Raw genomic sequence first — 23,999 nt, 5'->3', positions numbered from 1 at the left:
ATGCTGGTGTGGTCCCAGTTTGGATAGGGCATTGCCTCTCCCTGTTTTGCAAGAAAGACATTGGAAATTTCCATAACTCCTGTATTATATTTAATTTTACCACGGATGGGCAAACAGTCAAAGGTTATGGAGACTGAACTGGCCCACCAGGAGTCCTCAGTAGGCTGCAACCCTCTGGAAATACAACCTTTTTTTGCCCCCACATCCCTTTTTTTCCACATTTCTGCCCCCCCGCCCCCCCCCCCCCCCGGCTGTTTTTATCCCAGAACAGGGAGTTACAAAGAAGTCTAGTTCTTTTCCTGTTTAAGATTCTTCTGGGCCTAAAATGGTTTGAGGGGACAAGAACATGGTGAAAATGCCCCTTATATTTTGCCCAGCCCTGACTTTGATCCTGTGTAGGTCACTGTTTTGGACATGCCTCCTGGCTGAGTGATGAAAAATCTCAGAGTAATGGCACATACAGCATGCCATCTCTTCTGTGGGTAGTTAATGCCATACATCTGAACCTCAGGAATGGCTCAACTCACACTTAATACAGTCATTCACTCTAGTTTGGCTGAGAGATCTTGTAGCACCTTTGAGACAAACTAAAGAAAGAAGTTGGCAGCATAAACTTTCATAGACTTAAGTCTACTTCCTCAGATGCATTTAGGGTTGCTGTAAGTCAGAGATGACTTGAAGGCACACAACAACAAACTTCTGATTTAGAAAGATCCTTTAATTAATATTTACAATAGTTTTATTTTTTACAGGGGACTGATTAAGGATTATCAACATAAAAGCTATGAACAAGCTTTTCAAATATGTAGAAAGAATTTTGCAGTCCTCAGGATTATAAAGTCTGCTATCTCAACTTTGCTAGTAAAAAAATGAAATCATTGGAATGCACTATATTTTAAGCACTGCACTTTTCTTCTTATACTGGGCAATTCTCTTTAATCTAGTACTTCATGTGGGAACACGATACTGGCCTAGACAGACATTCAGTCTGATCCAGCATTGTTTGTACAGTACTTTCAGTTGCAGCAGATACGGTATTAACCTACCTTATTTCACAATGGTGTGATAATATTTCTGAATTTCCCTGGACCAAAGGCTGGAACTGTTTCACGTTGGATGTCATCTTTTAAGAGGTATTGTTTGTTATCAGCAAACCAGATAAAGCAGATTGCATGAATTTAAAACAATCTGTTTCTCATTACTTGTCAATGGAACTCGTTCTACTTAAAATCCAGATTTTGAATTACCTGACAAATTGGGCCACCAATTTTAGATTTAAAAAACTGCCAAATCATATGAATCACATATTCTGTAACTTTAGATAATGTTTAATATATTTCATACCACTATTCTTTTGTCTACTGTTTGAATAAAAAGAACACTCACCACACAAAAAGTGGCAAAATGTAATAGATGAAATCTTATTTAATTTTCAGTTGAAAGTGACTATTCTCATCATGTTTTGAACCAGGGGAGTTTCCTTCAGAGATTATGATGTAAATATCTCTTTTATTTAGTGACAGAAACAATAACACAGTGTTCAACCCAGAAAGGATTCTAGTTGATGGAAAGTTACTTTCCTGGCCATCCCACATTCCCCTAAATGACTCTCCTGAGAATCAAGGGGCCCCTGGTAGGTTGCAGGGTGGTTTGTGACACAAAGGAACTAACATATCAATTGTCAAAAATCAGATTTAGGAGCAGGCTTCCTGCTTCATAGTACCTTTGTGATGAGACAAATTATGGGAAATATTTGGAAGCTGCAAAGTAAAGAGGTTGCTTTTTGCTGCTGACTTGTACCTCTGCTTATTTATTTCTATTTCAATATTGAATTTTTTTTTGGTATAGTTTAACTGTATTTTATTTCCGTTTGTAAGCTGCCTTGGGTCCCAGTTTTGGGAGACAGATGAGGCATTAATAAAGTTAATACTCATAATAACAATTCCTATGCATTTAGCTGCTTCAGAATGCATGCATAGAATTTTTTTTATTTAAATGTATAGTGTGCTCTTCACGTTCTTGAAGCAGGATAATAAAAGCTCAAAAAGTTCACATATATCAATAGCTAAAACACAATATTATAATTACAGTAGGCATTACCCAGAAGAAATAAACCAACAAGCACATTATTTCTTACAAATTTAAGTAAAATCTATATTCTTGTATAGATATTGAAGCCTTTATAGTACAACTACACAGCCCTTGCAGATTTCAAACAACAGGACATCTATAAGGACCCGCCGGCCTGAGAGGGAGTTCACCAGGCAGGTCCTGTTCCATCAGGACTAGCCTGAATGAAGGAGACTCCGCCCTCCATAAATGCCACACGCCGGCCTGAGAGGGAGTTCACCAGGCAGGTCCAGCTCCATCAGGACTAACCTGGAAGAAGGAAGAGCCCTGCCTCCAGTCCATCTGCCTTGGTCCAGGCCTCAGAGGGAAAGAAGAAACACTAGACCTCATCCCCTTTCCCTCCACCATTTCCTTCTCCTTTTGTTTCGTGTCTTTTAGATTGTAAGCCCGAGGGCAGGGAACCGTCCAATTAAAAAGATTGTATGTACAGTGTTGTGTAAATTTACAGCGTTTTATAAATAAAAGTTAATAATAATAATAAATATAAAGATGCAGCCATTACTTAAAAGACGTAGCCAAGGGAGGGGGGTCCATGAGGTCCGGACCCCTTCCATTAGATACAATTCATGGTGCATGCGCCCAAGCCCCATTATAATGGTGGCACTTAGTCTGGACCTCCCCTTCCCAAAAGCCTGGCTACATCCCTGCACTCTGTCACGTCAAAGACAAATTTAAATAAAACTACAACAGTGAACAGCAATGTTCTCTGTCATATATCGTGGAACCAAGTCATACAAGACTAAAAATAAAAAATGGTAAGAACAAGTATCTTGAATTAAACCCAATTTGTAATGAATGGGCGTCTTGCCAGTGGAGCTTGTGGCTTTAAAGGCAGTAGGGCAATGAATCCTCTCTTGATTTTAGACTGAACTTTAAGGAGCTATCTTTGGCCTGGAACAGACAGGCGAGGTAGACTGGCTCGAGGCCGCTCCAGCTGCAAGCAACCTGGGACAGCAGCGACTGCACTGCCTGATCCGAAAGTGGGCCATTGCTGCTGGCCCTAACCTGTGCCACCAGGAGCTGAATTATCCCAGCTTCTTTTTGCCCTGGACCAAAGTACTGGAGTGCAGTGTTGGAGCAGCTTTGGATCGCATTGGTGGTGTATGTCATCTAAACGTCATGCTCCCAAAGTGGCCGGAAGGTGCTTCCTTTGGCCCGTCTGTTGTGGGCCTAAGTTACTAAATTCTAGCTCCAAATAGATTAAGCACCTTGGACAGCTTCAGAATAAAGCATGACAGAAAATCAACCACAATGATATAAAAGCTACCAGTTGCTTCTGTGGCTAGCAGCATGGGTGTCACTCATTCCTGACAACTAACACCATTGACTACTGTATATATATGACTATAAGTCAACCTCATGTATAAGTGGAGGGTAGGTTTGGGCCAAAGTTATGGATTTTGATATAATTTGTCAATAAGACTAGTGTAAAACTTAGGGACATGTAATAAGGAATCTCAAGGATGAAGCAAATGAAAACAATGCCAAAGAACTTTCAGAATTCTAGCAGGCATAACTGTTTGTGCTCACCCAAAATACTGGATGGATGACAGAGTAGAGGGGGTCAGTGTCCATTACAGATTACTCTCTTGCCTTTTATCAGGAGATGGTTCCTTTTTGTTTTGTTTTTTTAAAAAAGGAGTTATAGTATTTACACTGAGCCATGGATAAATTGACTGGTTTTTTTGGGTCATTTTTTAAACTAAAATTTCTAGACAGTATAGATATAAGTATATACAGTAGTTTGGCTGTTCTATATCAACTACGGCTTCAAATTTCCCACACAACAGGAAAAGCTGCGTACCCAATTCCTATGCAGAAGAACCAACTACTTAAAGGGACTATGACTTATTAAGTATTCACCTTAGCTGCTCATATGTACAGATATAGCAAATATCCAACCCTCTGTTTTTGCAATTTTTGGCAACTTCTCAAAAAATGAGTACTGAGGTAGGCAAGTGTTTTTTTTTTTTTTTTACTGCATCACTGGCACTCATGCCAATGAAACAGAAACACTAGGGGTTGTTTTTGTATTGATTTAAACACTAATGTGTTCAGAGTAAGCTAAAATCCCTTTTAGATCCAGTCCTATACTATGTATTTGGGCGTAAGTTCTATTGAAATTAATAGTACTTACCTTTGAATAAACATGTATAAGATTCCATTTTAAGCTTCTCTGGTTCAACCAGTTTAATCCTTGTTTATTCCTGTGATGGGTGACAGGCAAATGTTTACATAACTGTTTCTCTGCTTTTTTTTTTTTTTTTAAAAATCCAAGATGGAAAGAATAGAATTAAAACATGTTCTTTATTGATTAACACACAATGGGAATTTATGACTGGTTAAATCATGCAGATACTAGATTCAGAAAATCTCCTTTGAGTTCAAAGTAGTATTTTCAAAGAATGAAAAACAATGTTTATATCTTTGAAACTAGAGATGCATGTCAACTTCAAAGCAAGAATTTAAAATAAATTATACTGACCTGAAGAATTGCCACATTCAAAAATTATTATTTAAAAAACATACAACCAAGAGTGTTCCCCATATTCTAAAGGTAGACCCACTTCCTTCTGAACATATTTTCTTTCCACACTTTCATTCTGAAGATGCAATGGCAAACTACTGAAAAAGGTTTTTTTTTACCATTATAGTTTGAGTTACAAAACTTAAGTAAACCTTTTCAAATTCTATCTTTTTCAGTATCTTTTTCAGAATAGGCAACTCTTCGCACACTTAAAGGAAAAGATACGTTGATCAACTGTCTTTATAGTACACTGTAATCAACACATTGGCCAAATACACATGTACCGTGATCAGACGTTTAGGTGCAAATTATATACACACGGTTAAGCAGAGACAGCAGCATATCATCGTACACTGTCAAACTTCAGGACATAACATTTGTATATAGAGGTGGCTGCTAAGAATACTGTGGTATCTGTATGAACATGCAGGCATCAAATTCTAGTTGCCATTAACAGCCAGCCACTATTTGACATCACCAGCGGCTCCTCTTGACACTTATTTTCCAAGCATTTCTTATCTCTTGTTTCTTTTCATGACATTAGATTCTGATTTTAAGAAGCCACAAACATTCCCACAAGGAGCAGTTGCCGCTGACAAGGAAGTTAGTGCATTTCTAGATGGAACTTTAAAGGAATTCCAAGACAATTCCTTTCAAGGTCCATGCAGTGCCAATACGTTAGTGCAAACAATGTCTTTGGATACCAAGTTCTAGACTATGTCTAAAAGGGAAATCCAAGAACTGGATGTGCAAGTTGCAGCATGCCTATGAACCATAAGAACAAATTTGATATCATCTGCACAATTAGAAAAACTAATGGGATTTCATTAACACACTGATTTCCTATGCTAATACAATGGATTTTGGTTAACATGTATATAAATTGACTATCTCTACAGGGGGAAAAAAAGTCAAAATACACACTGGAGTATCCATGCGGAACAGTTGGATCTGACAGGTTGAATTGCCATATTCACTAGCCCCAAATTATGTGTATTTTAATACAATCTCAAATTTCTGACTCAAGCCTGAATTTTTTCTTTTAAAAACTGTTACTCTACTATCTTTTTCTCTTCTGTAAAAAAGACAAAAAATGACTATACAAATAGGATAAGCTCTGTATAACAATCTTTCTCATTTAAAGTACTGTTATTACAGTTGAGATTAAAAGACAATTATAGAATAACCCAAATATTTTACAAGTACATTACAGAAATGTGTTAAAATTATGCTAGATACATGGAAGTTATCAACCTATACACAGAGTACTTCCAAGTCTCACAATGGGGCACAAATGTATCTTAAACACATTGAATTTCTTAATGGCTGTTAGCTGCTGCAGCATGAGTTCTTCCATAGTTCAAGTCTTAAAAGTCAGTTGGAAAAGAATCCTTCTGTATCCAAAAATGGCTTTTGCACCCTTATAAAATGCCTGATTACAGTAATTCTTTCCCCATCCCTACCCACAAATAAAGGTAGAACACTAATTCTCACTGTTTAGTTTTATAAATATACAAAATCAATTCACATTCATTAACAAATCTTTCTGAATTCTTTTTAAGACAATTATCACTGGAAGACAGAGGAGGATTAAAAATCAATGGACTTCTTTAAGCCAAAAACTTGGTTTCTTTCTGTTTTTTCTTCTCTCTCTCTCTCTCTCTCTCTCTCTCTTGGAAGCATTGTCGTAGAACAAGAGAGAACACTATCGATTCACTGAAGCCATAGGCTGAAGACTTACTGATAGGCTGAAGGTTTACTTTAGCTGCTGAAGAATCACAGTGTTCAGTATATCTGATTCTTGTAGTGTCAAGCTTTCATCTGTAAGCTCTTTATGTGGAAATGTAGTCAGAAGAACAAAGTCAGTGTTAGCAAACCAAGGGCGAGACTGGATAATAAAGTTTCGAATATCTACAATCCTGTTGGCAAAAACATAGTAATTTATGTTTTAGTCTTCGGATCAACAAAATATGTTGTCTACTTTTTAAAAGTCTGAACTTTTTTTTTTTGCTCTGAATACTGACAAAAATCTTTAGATGACAAGGAGTAATGCTAACCTTGAATCAAGATGAAGAGGAAAGGCTACCCAGTAAACAGTTATGCTTACCTGTGTGTTTGATTAAATCTTTGTATTAAACGACTTCCATCTGCTAGCCTTACTTGAATTTTAGTTGTTGGCACAGAGTCATCTACCAAAAGAGCAGCATCAAGAAAGGATTTCTCCTCTTCTTCTGGAGAAGAAGGTGTACTGACGATCTCAGGAGTAAGGCTAAAGCAAAGTAAAAAATTTAAGTGAAATAGTGAAGGACAGTTGAAAGGGTAATACCAAAGACAATTATGTATGTAAGATTTACCCATTTAAAGTGTCATGTAGAGTAATTTTAACCTCAGAAAGGAAATGGTTTGGGGGAGAAGACACCCATGGGCCCTCCATAGACTAGATCCAGCTTTAGAGACTGAAGGCTCCCCTCCCATTGTTTTACTCTTAATGGCTACATTTGAAACCATCCGAGGGGCTGTCATGAAATACTGACAGCACAGTTTCTGAAAAAAACAGAAATGGCTGTTTGGCCGACAGAAAACCTCATCTAAATAGGATCAGCTTACACCTGACCATGGTTATTAAAAAAATAAAGATACACAGTTATGTTTACTTCTGATGATAAATATGAAACAGTTACAAAACTGCTCCAATGTCAGATGTGAAGGGAAAAACCGTTACTGTATATACTCATGTATAAGTCTAGAAATTTTAGTAAAAAATTTGACCCAAAAAATCTGAATCGACTTACCCATGGGTCAATGTAAATTCTGTACTTTAACTCTTATTAAAAAAGGAGCCATCCCATGATGAAAGGCAAGAATGTAATCTGTTCTAGAAGCACTACTCTCTCATCCATCCAGCGCTTAGTGTGAGCACAGTTATGCCTGCTGGAATTTTGTAAGTTCTTTGGCATTATTTTCCTTTGCTTCATCCTTTAGAGATTTTGGCCCTAAGTTTTACCCTTGACTTATCCATGAGTCATATAAAAACCATAATTTTGGCCCCCAAACCTGCTCTTGACTTATACATGAGGTCGATTTATTGCTGAGTATATATGGTAAATCCGACAGTTATCAGGCACAGTTATTTTCTTTCCCATAATCCTTCAATTCTGGCCATTCTGGCTGGGGCTTATGGGAGCTTTAGTCCAAACTATCTGGAGGGCACTAAAGGAAGCATATTAATTGATAATGAAATATACATTTATTAAAGGAATAGAATTTCAAATTCATTCTCTGTATGATTTCCAATTCCAAATAATTGATTAATTAAGACTAGAAAGATGTTGGGAGAGAGACAATGGCTTATAACAGTGGTCTCCAAACTGTGCTCTTTAAGGGATTTTGGACTTCAGTTCCCAGAATACCAGACTATTGGCCAACATGGCTGAGGCTTCTAGAAAGTGAAGTCTACAGTTTCTTAAAGGGCACAATTTGGGGACCACTGGCCTACAGGATAGTAGTATGGTCTAAGTTACTCTCTCTTTCTATTTTGTAAAAGGACCTAAAGATAATGCTTTTTTAAAAAATAAACTAAGATTTGTTTTTTTAAAAAAATAAAATTAAAAAAATAACCTTCCAAGCTTCTGTCCTTCTCCACTGAAAGCTTTGAATTTCAGTCTAGGCCTTATGTATTCCTGTTCCTGGTGATCTTCCATATCCAAATTAACTTGGCCTCCATGAACCAGTCTCTGAATTTCAGCAGGAATCTCTCTTAACAACAGAAACAAACAAACAAACAAACAAACAAACAAACAAACAATTTTAAGCAGGAACAAAAAGCTGAACAGTAAAGGATTGATGAAAGTGAGAAAATGAATGAAATACACAAACAGTGTGTAAAAATTATTTGTAAATCTATATTATAAACAAATTGGAGCATTATGTGTTTTGTGTGGGATAAGTGCTGCCTTACTTCTCTCCACATCTTCACACAATGAGGAGAGAGTTGCCTAATTACTTCCATACCAGAAACACCACAAGGAATGTGTGGCATAGGAATGGGTTGGGTTAATAGAAACAATTACATATATTCTACTTTCTAAATTCATACTGAAGCCACAAACTACAAATTAAAAAAAACACGTGTCGGTCATATATTATAAAACTTGTTCATATGTTTCTCAGTAGCTAAAGCTCAAATAGACATTTGTGAAAACAAGTTCCTTTCTTAATAATTTTCAACATAAAAACCCTACAACACAACAAAGATATTTTAAGGAAATCAGGTACATAGTTTCGTAGACATATTGTATGCTCACATCAATCCCAGGACACATAGACTTTTCAAATAAATGCCACCTGTATCTTTGGAATAAAAATAATTTGTCTAGGTTGATGTTATTGTTAACGGCCATCAAGCTGACTTATGGTGACCCCATGAATGAGAGATCTCCAAGTCACCCTGTCATCAACAGCCTTGTTCATGTCTTGCAAACTCAGGATTTGGAATATTTGTATTTGACTATACAAACATAATTAGGTATCTTGGAGATGGGACCCAAATCTAAATATAAAATCCATTTATGTTTCATATACAGATTGTTTTCAAGCTTGAAGATAATTTTATACAACATTTCAAAATAATTTTGTGCATGAAAATTTACAGTGCTTTATAAATAAAGGTTAATAATAATAATAATAATAATAATAATAATGAAATGAAGTTTGTATACAACATCAGAAAGCAAAGGAGTCACTATCTCAGCCACCCAGGAAGGACATTTTGGTTTTTGGAATATTTTGGATTTCGGAATTCTGGATAAGAGAGACTCAACCTGTAGCTATGCATTGCAAAAACCCTACACATCTTTCTGGACTACTGGTACCAAAATGAACTATACAAGCAAATACTGGGCGCTTCCACAGGGACAAATGTATCAGAACGCTGTGGCATTTGTTGTTACAGTTCTTGTTCTTGTTTTTTTTAAATATAAAAATAATTTTCTTGTTGCTCCAGACTATTTTCTAGAAAATCCCAGCACTAGTTGCAACATTTTATTCCTGTCCTTATGTGAGATTCTTTTTCATTTCAAGACATACTGGAACAAAAAAAGTCCCTCCTCCTTTGCTTTGTTCTTTTTAAATTTACTGCCACTGAGTTACATTACACCAGTCAAATAGCACTTTTGTATTATAACACTGTAACAGAGAAAGTTATTTTTTGTTGGTGTTGAAAAAAATGCTTTTCAAATTATAGAATCAGCAAACCACATACCCTTTTTGTGTTGGAACATCAATACTGCATGTCCAAGAAATTGCTACAAATATCCCCCAAAAGAAAGGTGTTGGTGAGATAACCCAGCAAAGCTCAAGGAGTGATACTGCAAGAACTCACACTTCTTTAGACAAGTCTGAAAAAGCCCACATTTTACTATACATGCCCTGGGCAGACACTTAGGTGCGTTCCCAACAGACCCTATTGGGCACCGTCGTTAAACGCGGGGGGCAGGGCTTCCTGATGCGCCTTGCCTCTCGCATGTAATGAGGGCGTCAAAATGGCAGCACCCTATACAGATGGGCGCCGCCATTTTGACGTGATGGACGCCTAGCGTCCACACGTCTCGGTGCCCTTGTGACACCGCAAGGGCGCCATTGGCACCTTGTGACATCACAACAGCGCTGCCAGAAGAACCCGCTTTTTGCGGGTTCTTCTTGCTGTGCTGGGGAACTGCGCGCTTTGTCCGCTGCGGTTCCCTCACGCAGCAAAGAAGGGTGGTGGCAGACCGCCCTTTTGGGAGGTCTGTAAAACGCCTTAATATTGCTTCTGATTGGCTCCACCACCAAACAGTACTTTATCAAAGTTTGCATGAGAAAAGTTGAATATGGTGAATTATTTATTTTTAATTAGTTATTATTTGCAAAGTAGAAAGATCTAAATTGTGGCAGCTAGGGCAATGGCTATATTACATTTCTCAAAAACTCATTGAAATAGAATATCCAAACAATGATAGTATTTTTGGCCTAACCAAAATGCAAAAATACATGTTTCAAGCTTTCAAAGTCACACTGGTTTCTTCATTAGGCAAACAGGAATAAAAACCTTTGTTGGAAGCAGAAGCCACAGAGGGCAAAAAAGTTTCATTTATATACCGCTTTATACTGAACTAACCATGTCTAAGCAGTTTACTACTGTAAGCTAATTGCCCCCAACAATCTGGGCACTCATTTTAGCGACTTCAGAAGGATGCAAGCCCAAGTCAAGCTTTAGCCCTGGCTAGTTTTGAACTTGCAACCTTATGATTTTTAGTGGGTGGCTGCAGTACAGGCATTTAACCACTGTGCCACCAGGGCTCCTAAGGGCAAGGTCCCAGTACACTGGCTCTCTCTTTAAGATTCCCTTGTGACAGTTAAAATGAGGTATTTTGAAATCCAAAAAACATCTGGGGTAGCCTAGCATCTTCAATTTTTTTCTCTTGATTAAGAAGCCAGTGTGACTTCGGAATCTTGCAACATGTAATCATTTATTTTGGTTGGCCCAATAAAAGTATCATTGTTTGGATGTTACTGGATTTGCTATATGGTCAACATGGCTAGAACTAGATATTCTGAAATATCAGCTTGAAATGATTTTAGGAACTGCAGTTCAGTGAGAGTGAGCAAGGTTTTTTCAACCAGTTCACAAAGTTCCCAGAATTATTTTAACCCCGTTCAGTTTCAAGCCATTTTGAAGGGTATAATTGTAGTTAAAACCCTTTGGGGTATGTTTGGATGTAGAGAAAGCCAAAGTTCTATAACTCTGGCTTACCATGTTTGAAAAATTCTGGTAACCCTGATTTACTGTGAGTGAGACAACATGTTGGCTCTCACTCTCTGATCATTCCTTTTTGCAGTAAGACTCCCCTGCCACTCTTACTTCGGATGCCTGACAGGTATTTCTAAAAATGGAGACTTTAAATTACTGAAAAGTTTGAATTTGAGGCAAGAACATCATTTCATATGGGGAGACATTATTATAATTTGCAGGCACATTGCTATTACTTGTCCTGTTGCTACATCCCTGGCGACGGTGAAAAGTGCTGTGGGGAGGGGAGAGAAATGTGCCAAAATGGTTTCCTTTCCATTTTCTCTAGATGGAGGAGTGCTAGGATCTTCTCTACTCGCAGAAGGGCAGGTGTGATGACTCATTAAGTAGAAAAGGACCAGAAGATAATAGTTTTTATCTAAACAAGTGTGCAGGATGGACTTTTACATTTTGCTTTTCTACCCAGAAGCAGGAGAGTGAATATTAGAATTAAGCATGGTAAACTGTCATTATAGCATAAAACACCTTCCTCTATGCACTGCAGACTATATGAAATATGGATTATTTCATTGGTTCTCAAAAGGCATCTATTATTTAGCAAACAATGAAAATGTGTTCCTGTAATTAAAAAATAATAGAAACCTACCCTCTTTTAACGGACTCAAGGAACTCAGCATTTACTGGATCTGTGTAAGATCTCAGCTCTCCATCATCTAAGCTGAAACCATTTCTCCATAGTTTGAGCAAGATTTGAACCTGTTATAAATCAGCTGTATTTAAAATCAGCCATATTTAAAACAATAAACCAGATAACATAATACATCTAAATGAATTTATTTATTTTAATAAAGAAGCATCATAAAAACAATAGGGTGAGTAAACTATCCCCCTCCTGTCCTCTCTGTTTAGATTTCCACCTGTGCAGTCTCTCCACATACACAAGAGGCTCTCCTTTTCAGACTGTTTTAATGTTATGAAGCAGCTCTAAGTCCCAGTTCTGGGAAATATACAAATAATAATAATAATAATAATAATAATAATAATAATACTATCATCTGGGAAAAGAGCAGGATACAAATAAATATAATAAAAATCATAATAATATCCTCCACCAGGAGAGTAAAGATGGACAATAGTCCCCTTCTTATGTGTGCATTTTAAAAATCCCTTGGAATGCCTGAATATGACTATAATCTAAACTTATTCTGTGCCATCTCCAGCTATGTCATCTGAATCTCATCAAAAGACATGGTAGTTATAATACAGAGAGAAATACAGCTTCACTGGGAATGCTTATATATGGATCTGCATTGTGCATATGAAACACCAATTAACATAGAAGAAAACAAGATGGCATTTGCTAGTGTAGAACTGAATGCTACATTGTCACTATGTGCAAACTGTAGCTGCTGGTCAGTGTAAATGTTTTTCAGGGTATGACTGCTTGAAAGACTAAATGGCAAAATGATGAGCAAACGTCGCCAGATACCATTCGATCCAATTCCTTTTTTTCATTTATGGCATTTTAATTTTATGACAGCTTATTTTCATTTCTCTTAAAAAAAAATTATACTTTGCCCTTCTAAATGCTAGTACTAGTCATGGCTGGATATAAACTTAAAATCGTAATGTATCATAAAGCAGTACAACACAAGCAGGTTTTGGCATATGAAATTAATATCTATAGTATTAATCTTTTTGGTCAAAGAACTGACTGTTAAAATTTCTTCATAATACAGTAAAATATTAGTGGGAGAAGGCCACCCAATGCAATGTTTCACAATACTGGTGAAGCTCTAAGGCCCTAGGACTACTCTGACCTACAGGTGATCACCACAGAGTCCCTCCCTATCCTTGCTTGCTGTAATATCTCTGATCAGCCAAAGAAGATGACCAGGATCACTTCTATGCTCTCAACTAGTCCTTCCAGATGCTGGGTTTCAGCTGGTGACTGCAGGTGTCATCTGACAATACAGAAGGTAATCCAAGCTATCTCCAGTCCCTGAGTAGAGACAGGGGAGACTGTTCTCTCAGCCAGCTAGGATATGGAGAGGTTCTGCAGGAAACCTCCACAGGATGGATAGCTCACCTTCATGGACCAGATTAGGCCCACAAGCTGGAGCTCCTCCCTGAAAATAAATGGAGGGAAAAATCAGACTGGCATGCTGGTTTTTTCCCTTTATTTTTCACTATGGAATCATTTCATTTAAGGACCATAATGCTGCATTTTGTACATATTAGGTAAAATGAAGTTTTTACTTAAACGATTGCTCCTATTACCAGATATCAATTTGGTTTTCCTTTACATAATTAGCTCTACAATTTATATCCCTTGCCTGTCTTCATATGAGGGTAATATTGCCTACCAAATCTTCTTCTCCTTCTTGCACCCACAAATATTTATTATTCAAGCTACTATTTATGATTTATGAATGATCTTGTAAAATATGTACTGTCAACAACAGACATAACGTCACTCGTCTTGCACTTAGCTGTGACCTTCTGCAACCACAAGATTTATTGTTTTCAGTCATGTACCTCTGCATATTTGATAACTTGGTTTACTATAATTTTACTTACATCTTGCCCAAACTGATTTTCTCCATAAATATATTCAGAGCGCTTCCTAGTAGAGTCCCCCAATCTGTATCCACCACCAGAAAATGACTAATAAAATATAACACACATACTTGTTACAAAGCAGCAAAGGTTAATTACATTTCTTTAAAATAAACTAATTATAAATTGCAAGGATGAGATCATAAAACTTTTCATACATCAACTATGCCATTTCTGATTAGTGAGTTAAGTAAATAAATGGCAAAATATAGACTTTGTAGATTTGAAATTTAGCATGCTGGTTGACAGGGGAAAAAATTGGCCAAAACAACAACAATGGCAAATGGTTTTACCTTATCAAGATTAAATAATAACATATACAAAGTAGCATTGTTATGGATAATGTCATTTAAACATGCTTCTCTTATATTTGGAAAAGTCATTTTACATAGCAGCAGTAAATCCAAAGGTCAAATTCATACATTATACCAAACCATGGTTTATGACTAATAAACTAGAATTTGAATGCAGGTTGAAGTCAGTTTTTGAAGTATATTTTGGCATAATGCCCACGTTAGCAAATCATTGTTGCTAATCTTTTGGAAGCTACTAAACAAGCAAGAGTTTATGAAGCCAGCCACTGAACAGCAAGAAAAAAAGACAAAGAGCTCTAAACTATGGTTTATTTATTAGTTATTTGGAAGTTCAAAATATGATTTGGTTTCAAGTCAGCTGCCATTAAACCAGGGGTAGGCAACCTTTTTGAGCCGGGGGCCAGGTTGCTGTCCCTCAGACAACTGGGGGTCCGAAGCCTGGGGGATGGAGCTTCCTCCCTCCAGGGGTGGGGCCGCATGCCGGGGGTGGAGCTTCCACCCTCTGGGGGTGGAGCTGCATGCCAGGGGCGGAGCCTCCATCCCCCGGGGTCCAGGCCTCCCCCTCTTTGCCAGCCCCTGACGGGGTCCCAGCCCCCATCAGAGGCTGGCAAAAAAGCCAGCGGGGGGCGCCAGCGCTGGAGGCCTCCTCCACTTTGCCGGCCCTTTTGCCGTCGCTGGGGCCCTCCAATAGGGCTCCAGCGATGGCAACGGGCCTCCCAGAGGGTTGCTGCCGCCGCTGGAGCCCTCTTGGAGGGCCCCAGTGACAGCAATGGGCCTCTTGGAGGGCCCCAGCGACGGCATTGGGCCTCCCAGAGGCCCGCTGCTGCCATCGGAGCCCTGTTCGAGGGCTCCGGCAGCTGCAGCGGGCCTCAGCAAAGTCTTGCGCGACCTTTCTTGTGGTCGCGCGAGCCTTCACCTCTAGGCCGCCGCCATTTTGTTTTCCAAAATGGCAGCGAAGTCTCGCACGACCTCTGGGAAAGTCGCAGCGAGACGTCGCCGCCATTCTGGAAAACAAAATGGCAGCCCCCTGGGAGCCGGGAAAAGCTGTAATCGGCGGCGGCAGCCGCGGAAGGCAGGGGCCGGCAGAAAGGCCTCCGTGGGCCGGGGGTTGCCGACCCCTGCATTAAACACTGATTAAATATGAACCTGGAAAGTGGCCACTATGTATTTAAGGATGTTATGTTTATTAGAGCTCAGGAAAGTTGCTTTTTGAACTACATTTCCCCAAATCCCACAGAGAATATATCAAATGGCCATGTTGGCTGGTGGATTCTGAAAGCTATTATAAGGTCTGATTACCCATCAAACTTTTATTCAAAATAAAGTTATAATGCAACTGCTCCACACAGCTGGCCCAAGCCATCCAGATAATACATTATTCTCTTCTGCATATCCAGACAACAGGGCACTAATTGCAAGCCTGAGGGCAGGGAACTGTCTAATTAAAAGATTGTATGTACAGTGCTGTGTAAATTTACAGCGCTATATAATAATAATAATAATAATACATTTTATTTATAGACCGCTATTCCGCAATGATCATAGCGGTGTACAGTAAAAAAAAATAAAGCTTAATAATAATAATAATAATAATAATAATAATAATAATTGCTGCCAACTAATATGCAGAAAAGTCTTTAAAACTAGATTTAGATGTTTGAGTACAGTATATTTCTCCCTCCTCTTCCACAAACTAAGTGTGCTTTAGAACAAACAGATTTAAGTACAATTGTTAACAGTAGGAAATCAAGTAATATGTCTCTTAAAATAAAGCATTTTGTATGGAAATTACTACATTTTTACAATAAAAATGATTTCACATACGCACTTTAGCTTTATGACAATCTCCTGAGGCTCTTGATACTTCATTTAAAGGGACTGCCCCATGTTCTCTTGCTTCTTTGAAAAGCTCATCAACAATTTTACTGGAAATTATATTAGATGGTTCAGCATTTCTGCAATCTGAATCACCTAAGTAAAATCTTTTAAAAAAAGAAACAGTATTAATTTCTCAAACTTTATCAGAAAGTTTCAAACAGAACCACATTCCAAGTAAAATGCTTTACAAGACTGAAAAACAAAGAATTCTACAGTCAGAAGTTCCCAACCAAATAAAAATAATAATAAAAAAGACCTGCATTGCAATGCTAGCATTATTAAACTTACTCACTTCCCCCTGCATCTTTCAGAGCTCTTGAAAACCAGCTCTAGAGGGATTCCCTGTCCACTAAAGCAGGTTTGGGGGGTCTATGCAGTGAGAGAACACCATTCCATTTGGGGGGGATTTCTGCCAGAGGAAAGCCTGTGCTTCTCTAAGGCCCGAAACAAACAGAGTAGCAGGAGACTATGCTGACACTGTTTGTGCCGGGACCACAGCAACCACAAGTGCCTGATCCCAATTCAGGCTGCTGCCTCAGTCCTGAACCGGGGTGCCAGAAAGAGCTTATTCTATCCACTCCTTCTTGGTCCAGTTCTTTGCAAATAATGTGGCCTCAGCATGGCTTCAGGCCCTGTTTGGGGTGTGTGTCATGTAAATGGCATATCCCCAACTTGCCTTGAAGTTGTGTTATTTTGCCTGTATTTTTCAGGCCTAAGTTCCTGAATTTTATGTTGTTGGTGCCGTGTGCCTCTGAGTAATTTCTAACTCATGGTGACTCCATCAGTGGTTTTCTTGACAAGATCTGTTCAGAAGGGGTTTGCCATGGCCCTCCTCTCAGGCTACAAGAATTTGACTTGCCCAGCATCACCTGGTAGGTTTCCATGGCAGTGCAGGAATTTGAACTCTGGTCTCCCAGAAACTAGCTCTTCATAAAAATAACAGCAACTTTGCAAAGCTCTTCTCACTGGCAGAGCCTCAGGAGCTTCTGGAGGACGTTTTTGGAACAGAGGAGAAATTGCTCAAAAATCAGAAAGAACATAACAAGGAAGCTGTGGCTATTTACCATTACCAAGTTGCAAAATGTAACTGAGATACCATGCATGACATACAGACATGATTTTGACTCAGCTGGTCTAGGGTTCAAAATTTGAAAACAAAATACTGGGGAAAGGAGGAATTGAGATTACCATTTTGAAAACATGCTGCCTTAAATGGACTTCCCTATCTGAGATTTTAAAGAAATTAGATGTTACATATCATATATACTGGACTATAAATTGAGAAATTTATGCCCCAAATTGTCCCTAAAATCCTGGGTTGACTTATATACAGGTCAACACAGTAATACTGCTTTAAAAAGTCCTGAAAGAATCACCACCTGGTGTGCCTTGGCAGAGATTTTTGAAAGAGCTGCCAGGCAGGAAAGTGTGTGAAAGAGGCGATTCCCTTCTCAATCCAATGTTAAAACCTCCTATCCCCACCCTCCTCTCCAAACAAACACCCCCTTTCCCTCCAGTTCCTTCCTTTCTCACCCCATCAACCAAACACCCCCTTTCCCTCCAGAAAAAAGGGGGTGTTTCTCTCCACCAAACAACCCCTTTCTCTCCAGTTCCTTCTCTTCTCAATCCAATGTTAAAACCTTCTCCCTCAGCACCAGGGAAGTGGTGCTAGGTGGTTGGGAGAGGGCCAGAGGTGGAGAAGGAGGGAGGGAAGTGGTATTTTCCTCTTTAGATCTTTTGTTAGATGCCCCTAAGTTTTACCCTGAACTTATCCATGGGTCATATCAAAATCCATGATTTTGGCCATAAAATCTTCCCCCGACTTATACATGAGGTCAACTTGTACACAAGTAGATATGGTAGATATAATGAAGAATAACTGCACAAACTATTCTATTACAATTACCTACTAAAAATCAGCATCATGCTTTATTTACACAGGAATTATTATGATCGTAGCCATTAATATAAAGATATGTAATTTAAGATATGAAATGTAAACACTTACAATACATAAAAGATTTATTTTACAGTACCTTTGGTTATTCTTGTCATCACTCATACTTCTTTCAGGTTTTTTCAAGCTTCTGGAGAAGGCAATCATGAAATATTTATTTACAATTTCATTTATACTACCAATGTTACATTAAATTACACAGGAAAGAATGTTGTGGTATTCTAATTTCTGAAGTTTGCATAGCTTGTGAGATAAATCTAAGCCTAAAGACTTTAGCTATGCTACTATCATGTAAGTGCTGTGCAAATATCTCTCTACAAAAAATTGATGTTTTAATCACAATGGCCCATATTTCCTTGTAAATTTCCAAGAAATTTAGTCTGCATCTTTACCCTGAGAAATTTAATTCTAATGTATTTGAGATTCTTGTTAAAGAACCTATGAAAGTTAATTCCAAGTAATGTTCATAAATCACAAATAATTAACAAAAACATCTCCTTTACCTTTGCACTGGTAATCTTGGGTGACTGGCTACTCCAGTTGCTGATTTTTCAGAATGAAGTGGTTGTCTTTTCATTTCATCTTCATACAATCCAGCCAGTGCCAGCTACAAAGAATGTTAGATATTTAAGGCAGTGTGTCCTACCTGAAGAAACACAAGTTATATTTACACTCAACATTTTAGAGGAAAAGTTATGGCCAGTTCACATTGATACGCATGCCATCAGTGGCCAGCTGTGGCTATGAAAGATTTCTGTATCAAAATGCCATTTTGAAAGAGTAGCTATTTAGCAAGTCAAAACCTCTAAAAGAAAGAAAAGATTTACATTTCTTAGCACAGTAGTTATAAAATATTTCCTTATAATGCTGATTATTGTTCCTCTTTCAATATAGAACAGTGGAGTAAGGTCAAAATAATGAAGAAAATGTATATTGTTGTTAATTTCTGTTAAGATGACTTTAACTATATAAATAGGAGATCTCCAAGTCACCTTGCTCAGGTGACACCCTGCTCAGGTCTTGGAAACTCAGAGCTGTGTTTTCCTTGAGTCTATCCACGTGTAATGAGGTCTTCTTCTTTTCCTACTGCCTTCTACTTTGCCAAGCATTATTGTCTTTTCTAATGAGTCAGATCTTCTCATGATATGTCCAAAGTGTGACAGGCTCACTTTAATTATTTTGGCTTATAGAGAGAGTTTTGGCTTGATTTTTTTTTTTTATTGGGGCCCATTTATTTTTCTTTCCGGCAATCATAACTGTAGAACTCTCCTCCAGCACAACACTTCAAATGAGTTATTCTCTTTCTATTAGCTTTCTTTCACAACCATACAGAAATTGTAAAAATGATAGCATGGACAATCCTGACTTTAGTATTCAGTGATATGTATTTACTCTTGAGGATTGTGTCGAGTTCCTTCACTGCTGCCCTTTCAAATCATAATTGTGGTAATTACTTTTAGGTTTTTTTTTTATGTTCATATGTAACCCTGCTTTTGTACTTCCTTGGCTTTCTTCAGTGGTTGTTCTGAATCTGCACTTTTCGGCGCTCCTTTCTATGTGTGGAGTATAAATGCTGGACCAAAGGAGTGCAGTGACATTGCCTGCTTTGTGGTCAGGCGGGTGCCATGATGCCAGTGTGGAGGTGTTGTCGGGGCGTGTGTTGTCCAAATGTCATGCCCCCACGCTGATGCTTTAAGCTGATCTGTTTAGCCCTTTTGCCATCTTGACTCTGCAATGGTAGCATCATCTTCAATGTTAAATCTATCACAATCTCATTATTATAAAAGTACATAGTTGTATACATTCATGCTCCACCCCATATTTTATCTTCCATGTTGTCCACACTGAAAGGTGTATGAGAGCAAGAGAAGTATCTTATCTCGTGAGATGTAAGAAAAACAAAGCTGTGTGCTGAGTAGTTTATATTATGGGTTATAGAAGCATAATTGCAACTCGCCCTTAACTAATGACAAAAAAATCCATGAAGGACCCAGATAAAATAAAATGCTGCTAAATATTTTACTTCCACACTCAAAACCACAAATACTATTATTTGGTAGTCCATCCCTAACTGTTCAAGTTGCAACTGATTCTTCTGATATGCAAAATCTATTAGGACAAGATTTGCAAATAGCAAACTAGCTGCTATTTATGTGGCAAGCCCTTTTACAATCAGGGCAGAAAGCATTATTCAAGGGAAGAAAATATTTCTCACAAATACTTTTTAAAAGCTACAAAAGGTTAGAATATAAACACAAAATATATTTCATAGCTTGAAATGCTGAATAAGAAACTGTGGCATCAGTGGTTTCTGAAAAATCATTTTACAAACCTTTCCTGGTTTCTGGAGGAAACTCCTTCCTTGTTTCTGACTTTTTGGTATTGTAAAAGATCCTCAATCCAGAAAGCATCTTTAACAAGTAAACAAAAACTCAGCAATGGAAGGCTAACAGCTTGATAGGATCTTTTTATCCAATTGCTGAGCACAGAAGCATAAGAAACAACATCTCTATTTGGCAATATCTCCTCAATTTTACCCAGTAATAAACACCACTTAAATTAACTAGAATTCCTTCTCTGTAGCAATATATATGAATGGACTGTCACAACACCTTTGGCAAATGATATCATTTCAGTGTGAAGCTATGGAGAAGCAATGTTTCCAGCTTTTCCACTATATTAAAAATAGTCCTCTGGAGGGCCAAGGTTTTGCAGTACCGCAAACACACAAATGTGGAAACAGGTTGATCCTCCTTTCCCAGGACCTGTCCTACATTTCAGCATCTGTCTACGGGGAATTTCAAAATGCCTTCCATTTTGAGCAGGTCTAAGAAGCATGGATTTACATTTCTATGAGAATTTTTAGCTTTTATTTTGCCATGTCCTCCATTTTCCCTGAATCTCTTCCATTTTGCAGTGCCTTGTCCTCGTATGCGGTGAGGACCCTGTGTGGAAAGTATGCCACCACCGTGGGCATGCCAGTTTCCTCTCAAGACGGAGAGCAAAGGACCCAAGCCTTCGCCCTTGTTGCCAAGAAATAAACCACTCCAGAAACCACTCCAGAAAAGGCAGCCCCCATTTTGTTGGTGAGGCGAGGCAATGTGTGTGTGTGTGTGTGTGTGTATGGAGTTATTCTGGCTCTGCCCTGACCAAGGTGAGCAGAGGCCCTAACTGCAAAGGATGACAAGGCACAGTAAAATGTAGGACAGTCAAGAAAAATGGAAGACATTACAAAATGAAAGCTAAACACACTAACATAATGGAAGAATTCAAAGATACAGCCATGTTAAGCTGTCAAATGCATCTGAGGAACTGGAGTGAAGTCTACAAAAGTTCATGCTGCCAGTTTCTTTCAGTTAGTCTCAAAGGTGCTACAAGATCTCTCTACACTAACATAAATATATAGAGATCTTGCAGCACATTTGAAAGAAAGAAATTGGCAGCATGAACTTTCATAGACTTCACTCTACTTCCTCAGATGCATTTGCAGGAATGCATTTGAGGAAGTATAGAGTCTACGAAAGTTCATGCTGCCAATTTGTTTTAGTGAGTCTCAAAGGGGCTACAAGATCTCTCTACGTACTGTTTCTACAGACTAACAAGGCTATTTCTTTGAATTTGAACACTAACGTAAATATAAGATCATGCTGCTTGCATTCTGGCATTCCTCCTGGACAGAAGGCTGAAATGTATAGGACATGCCCTAGAAAAGGAGGACCTCTGGTCACCTTGAACATTGTGGAATGCCTCCTGGGTGGAAGACTGAAATGCAGGGCAGGTCCTAGAAAAGGAGGATGTGGCACCACCTTGGCTGTGCTCCAAATGGAGGACATTTTGGACTCCCTCCTGCACAGAAGGATGAAATGTAGGGCAGGTCCTGGAAAAAAAGGAGGATCTCCAGTCACTCTGGTCCTGCTTCAAACAGAGAACATTTGGGCATCCCTCCTGGACAGGAATTTAAAAGTAGGGCACGTCCTGGAAAAGGAGGACTGGGTCACTGTGGCCTGCTCCAAACGGAGGTCATTTTGGAATTCGTCCTGGACAGAAGCCTAAAAATGTGGGGCAAGTCTTGCAAAGGAAGACTGGGTCACTCTGGCCCTGCCCCAAATAGAGGACTTTTAGGCATCCCTCCTGGACGGGAGCCTAAAAATGTAGGACAGGTCCTAGCAAAGGAGGACCAGGTCATTCTGGTCCTACTCCAAATGGAGGTCATTTTGGACTTTCTCCTGGAGGGGAGTTTAAAATGTAGGGCAGGTAATGGCAAAGGGGGACCTCTGGTGGTCATCCTTGGTCGTGCCAGGACCTGCCCTCCATTTTAGGTCCAAATGGAGGACATTTTGGACTTCCTCCTGGACCTGAGCCTAAAAATGCAGGGCAGGTCCTGCCAAAGGAGGACTGGGTCACTCTGGTCCTGCTCCAAATATGTAGGCATCCCTCCTGGGCAGGAGCCTAAAATGTAGGACGAGTCCTGGCAAAGGAGGACGACTGGGTTACTCTGGCTCCAGATAGAGGTACTTTGAGACATCCCTTCTGGACCGAAGGCTCGAATGCAGGCCAGGTCCAGGCAAAGGAGGACGCCTGGTCATCACCCCTGGGACTGTTCCAGATGGAGGACACTTAGTCATTCTTCCTGGACAGGAGGAGCCTAAAAATGTAGGGCAGGTGAGGGCAATGCAGGACCCCTGCCCAAAGCCCTCCTCTTCCTCCTCCTGCTCCAGCCCCATCTTCGCAGCATCAGGGCTGTTCCAAGCGGGGCGGGGGATTCAGGGCCCGGCCTCCCTCCCTCCCTCCCTCCTCTCACCTGCAGGTCCCGGACGCTGGGCGGGCGGCCTCTTCCCCGGGGCCCCTTCCCTCGCCGCCCTCCGCTGGGGCCTGCCTCCTCCTCCTCCTCCTCTTCGTCGTCGCCATCGTCCCCTTCCTCCTCCTCCTCCTGCCGCCGCCCTGGGCTTGCCCCGCCGTCCGCCATCTTCCGCAGCTCCTCAGGAGCCCCAGAGAGACTGAGCGAGAGATGGAGGGGGCCGCCGAGGAGGAGTTCTTCCGGCCGCCAGCGTTGCTATGGCGACCGCCTCCCAGGACTCGGAGCAGGACCACTTGGGCTCTCGACTAGGCCGCAAGCCTGGCTGGCGGTGCTTCCCTGCTGCGGATGTTGCTGCTGCTGCTGGAGCCCAGCCGCGCACCTGTCTTTTGCGCATGCGTGGTTGGACAGGGAAACCCAAGAGGGCCCAAAACACACTGCAGGGAAATAAATAATCCACTTTGAGGCCGCTTTAACTGTCCAGGCTCAGTGCTAGGGAATCCTGGGGAAGTGCAGTGTTTGTGAGAGACGTTGGGCCTTCCCTGCCAGAGAGAGCTCTGGGGCCACAGTGAGCTACATAGGGAGCCCTTACTGTAGCCCCTGCGAGACTGTTGGCAGCATGAGCTTTCCCAGACTAAGGTCTACTTCCTCAGATGCATCTTAACTCAGCTATACCTTTGAATTCTACCCCAATAAACTACACACAGAGCCCTGGTGGTGCAGAGGCTAAATGCCTGTACTGCAGCCATTCACTCAAAACCACAAGGTTGCGAGTTCAAGACCAGCAAAAGGGCCCTAGCTCGACTCAGGCTTGCATCCTTCCGAGGTCGCTAAAATGAGTACCCAGACTGTTGGGGGCAAATTAGCTTACTTGCTGTTCACCGCTATGATCTTTGGAATAGCGGTATATAAATAAAACAAATTAAATTAAATTAATTAATTACTGTATCACCGTTGAGAGAAACTGAAAGGAAGAAGTTGGCAGCATGAGC

General features: G+C 39.8%; 1 protein-coding gene across 2 annotated transcripts; it reads right to left on the bottom strand.

The window, feature by feature from the left end:
* Nucleotides 1-4,418: 4,418 nt before the first annotated feature.
* Nucleotides 4,419-23,341, bottom strand: UBXN2B (UBX domain protein 2B). 2 transcript variants are annotated; one of them, XM_089517354.1, is made up of 9 exons: nt 23,014-23,341; nt 18,716-18,819; nt 18,292-18,342; nt 16,206-16,359; nt 14,025-14,111; nt 12,091-12,200; nt 8,276-8,413; nt 6,765-6,926; nt 4,419-6,576 (listed from the first exon to the last, which is right to left on the bottom strand). In XM_089517354.1, the coding sequence occupies exons 1-9, from the start codon at nt 23,176-23,178 to the stop codon at nt 6,414-6,416; spliced, it is 1,134 nt and encodes a 377-aa protein (XP_089373480.1). In that variant the 5' UTR covers nt 23,179-23,341; the 3' UTR covers nt 4,419-6,413. The 2 variants fall into 2 exon arrangements, with proteins under 2 accessions (XP_089373480.1, XP_089373482.1); XM_089517356.1 differs by having other exon boundaries at nt 18,716-18,858; nt 23,014-23,101.
* Between the last annotated feature and the right edge of the window lie 658 nt (nt 23,342-23,999).

Source organism: Sceloporus occidentalis, unplaced genomic scaffold, assembly GCF_023333645.1.
Source record: "Sceloporus occidentalis isolate IW3139 unplaced genomic scaffold, rSceOcc1.0.p SCAF_3, whole genome shotgun sequence".
Classification (NCBI taxonomy): domain Eukaryota; kingdom Metazoa; phylum Chordata; class Lepidosauria; order Squamata; family Phrynosomatidae; genus Sceloporus; species Sceloporus occidentalis.
The sequence above is the reverse complement of the archived record's forward strand: the minus strand, read 5'-3'. Positions and strand labels throughout refer to the sequence as shown.

Coding starts and splice junctions, on each gene's coding strand:
- UBXN2B (XM_089517354.1), bottom strand. CDS start 23,178: ATGGCGGACGGCGGGGCAAGCCCAGGGCGGCGGCAGGAGGAGGAGGAG. Junction 18,820..23,013: donor CCAGCGTCCGGGACCTGCAG/GTGAGAGGAGGG, acceptor CATTCTTTGTAG/CTGGCACTGGCTGGATTGTA. Junction 14,112..16,205: donor GAGATTGTCATAAAGCTAAA/GTGCGTATGTGA, acceptor ATATTTTATTAG/TCATTTTCTGGTGGTGGATA.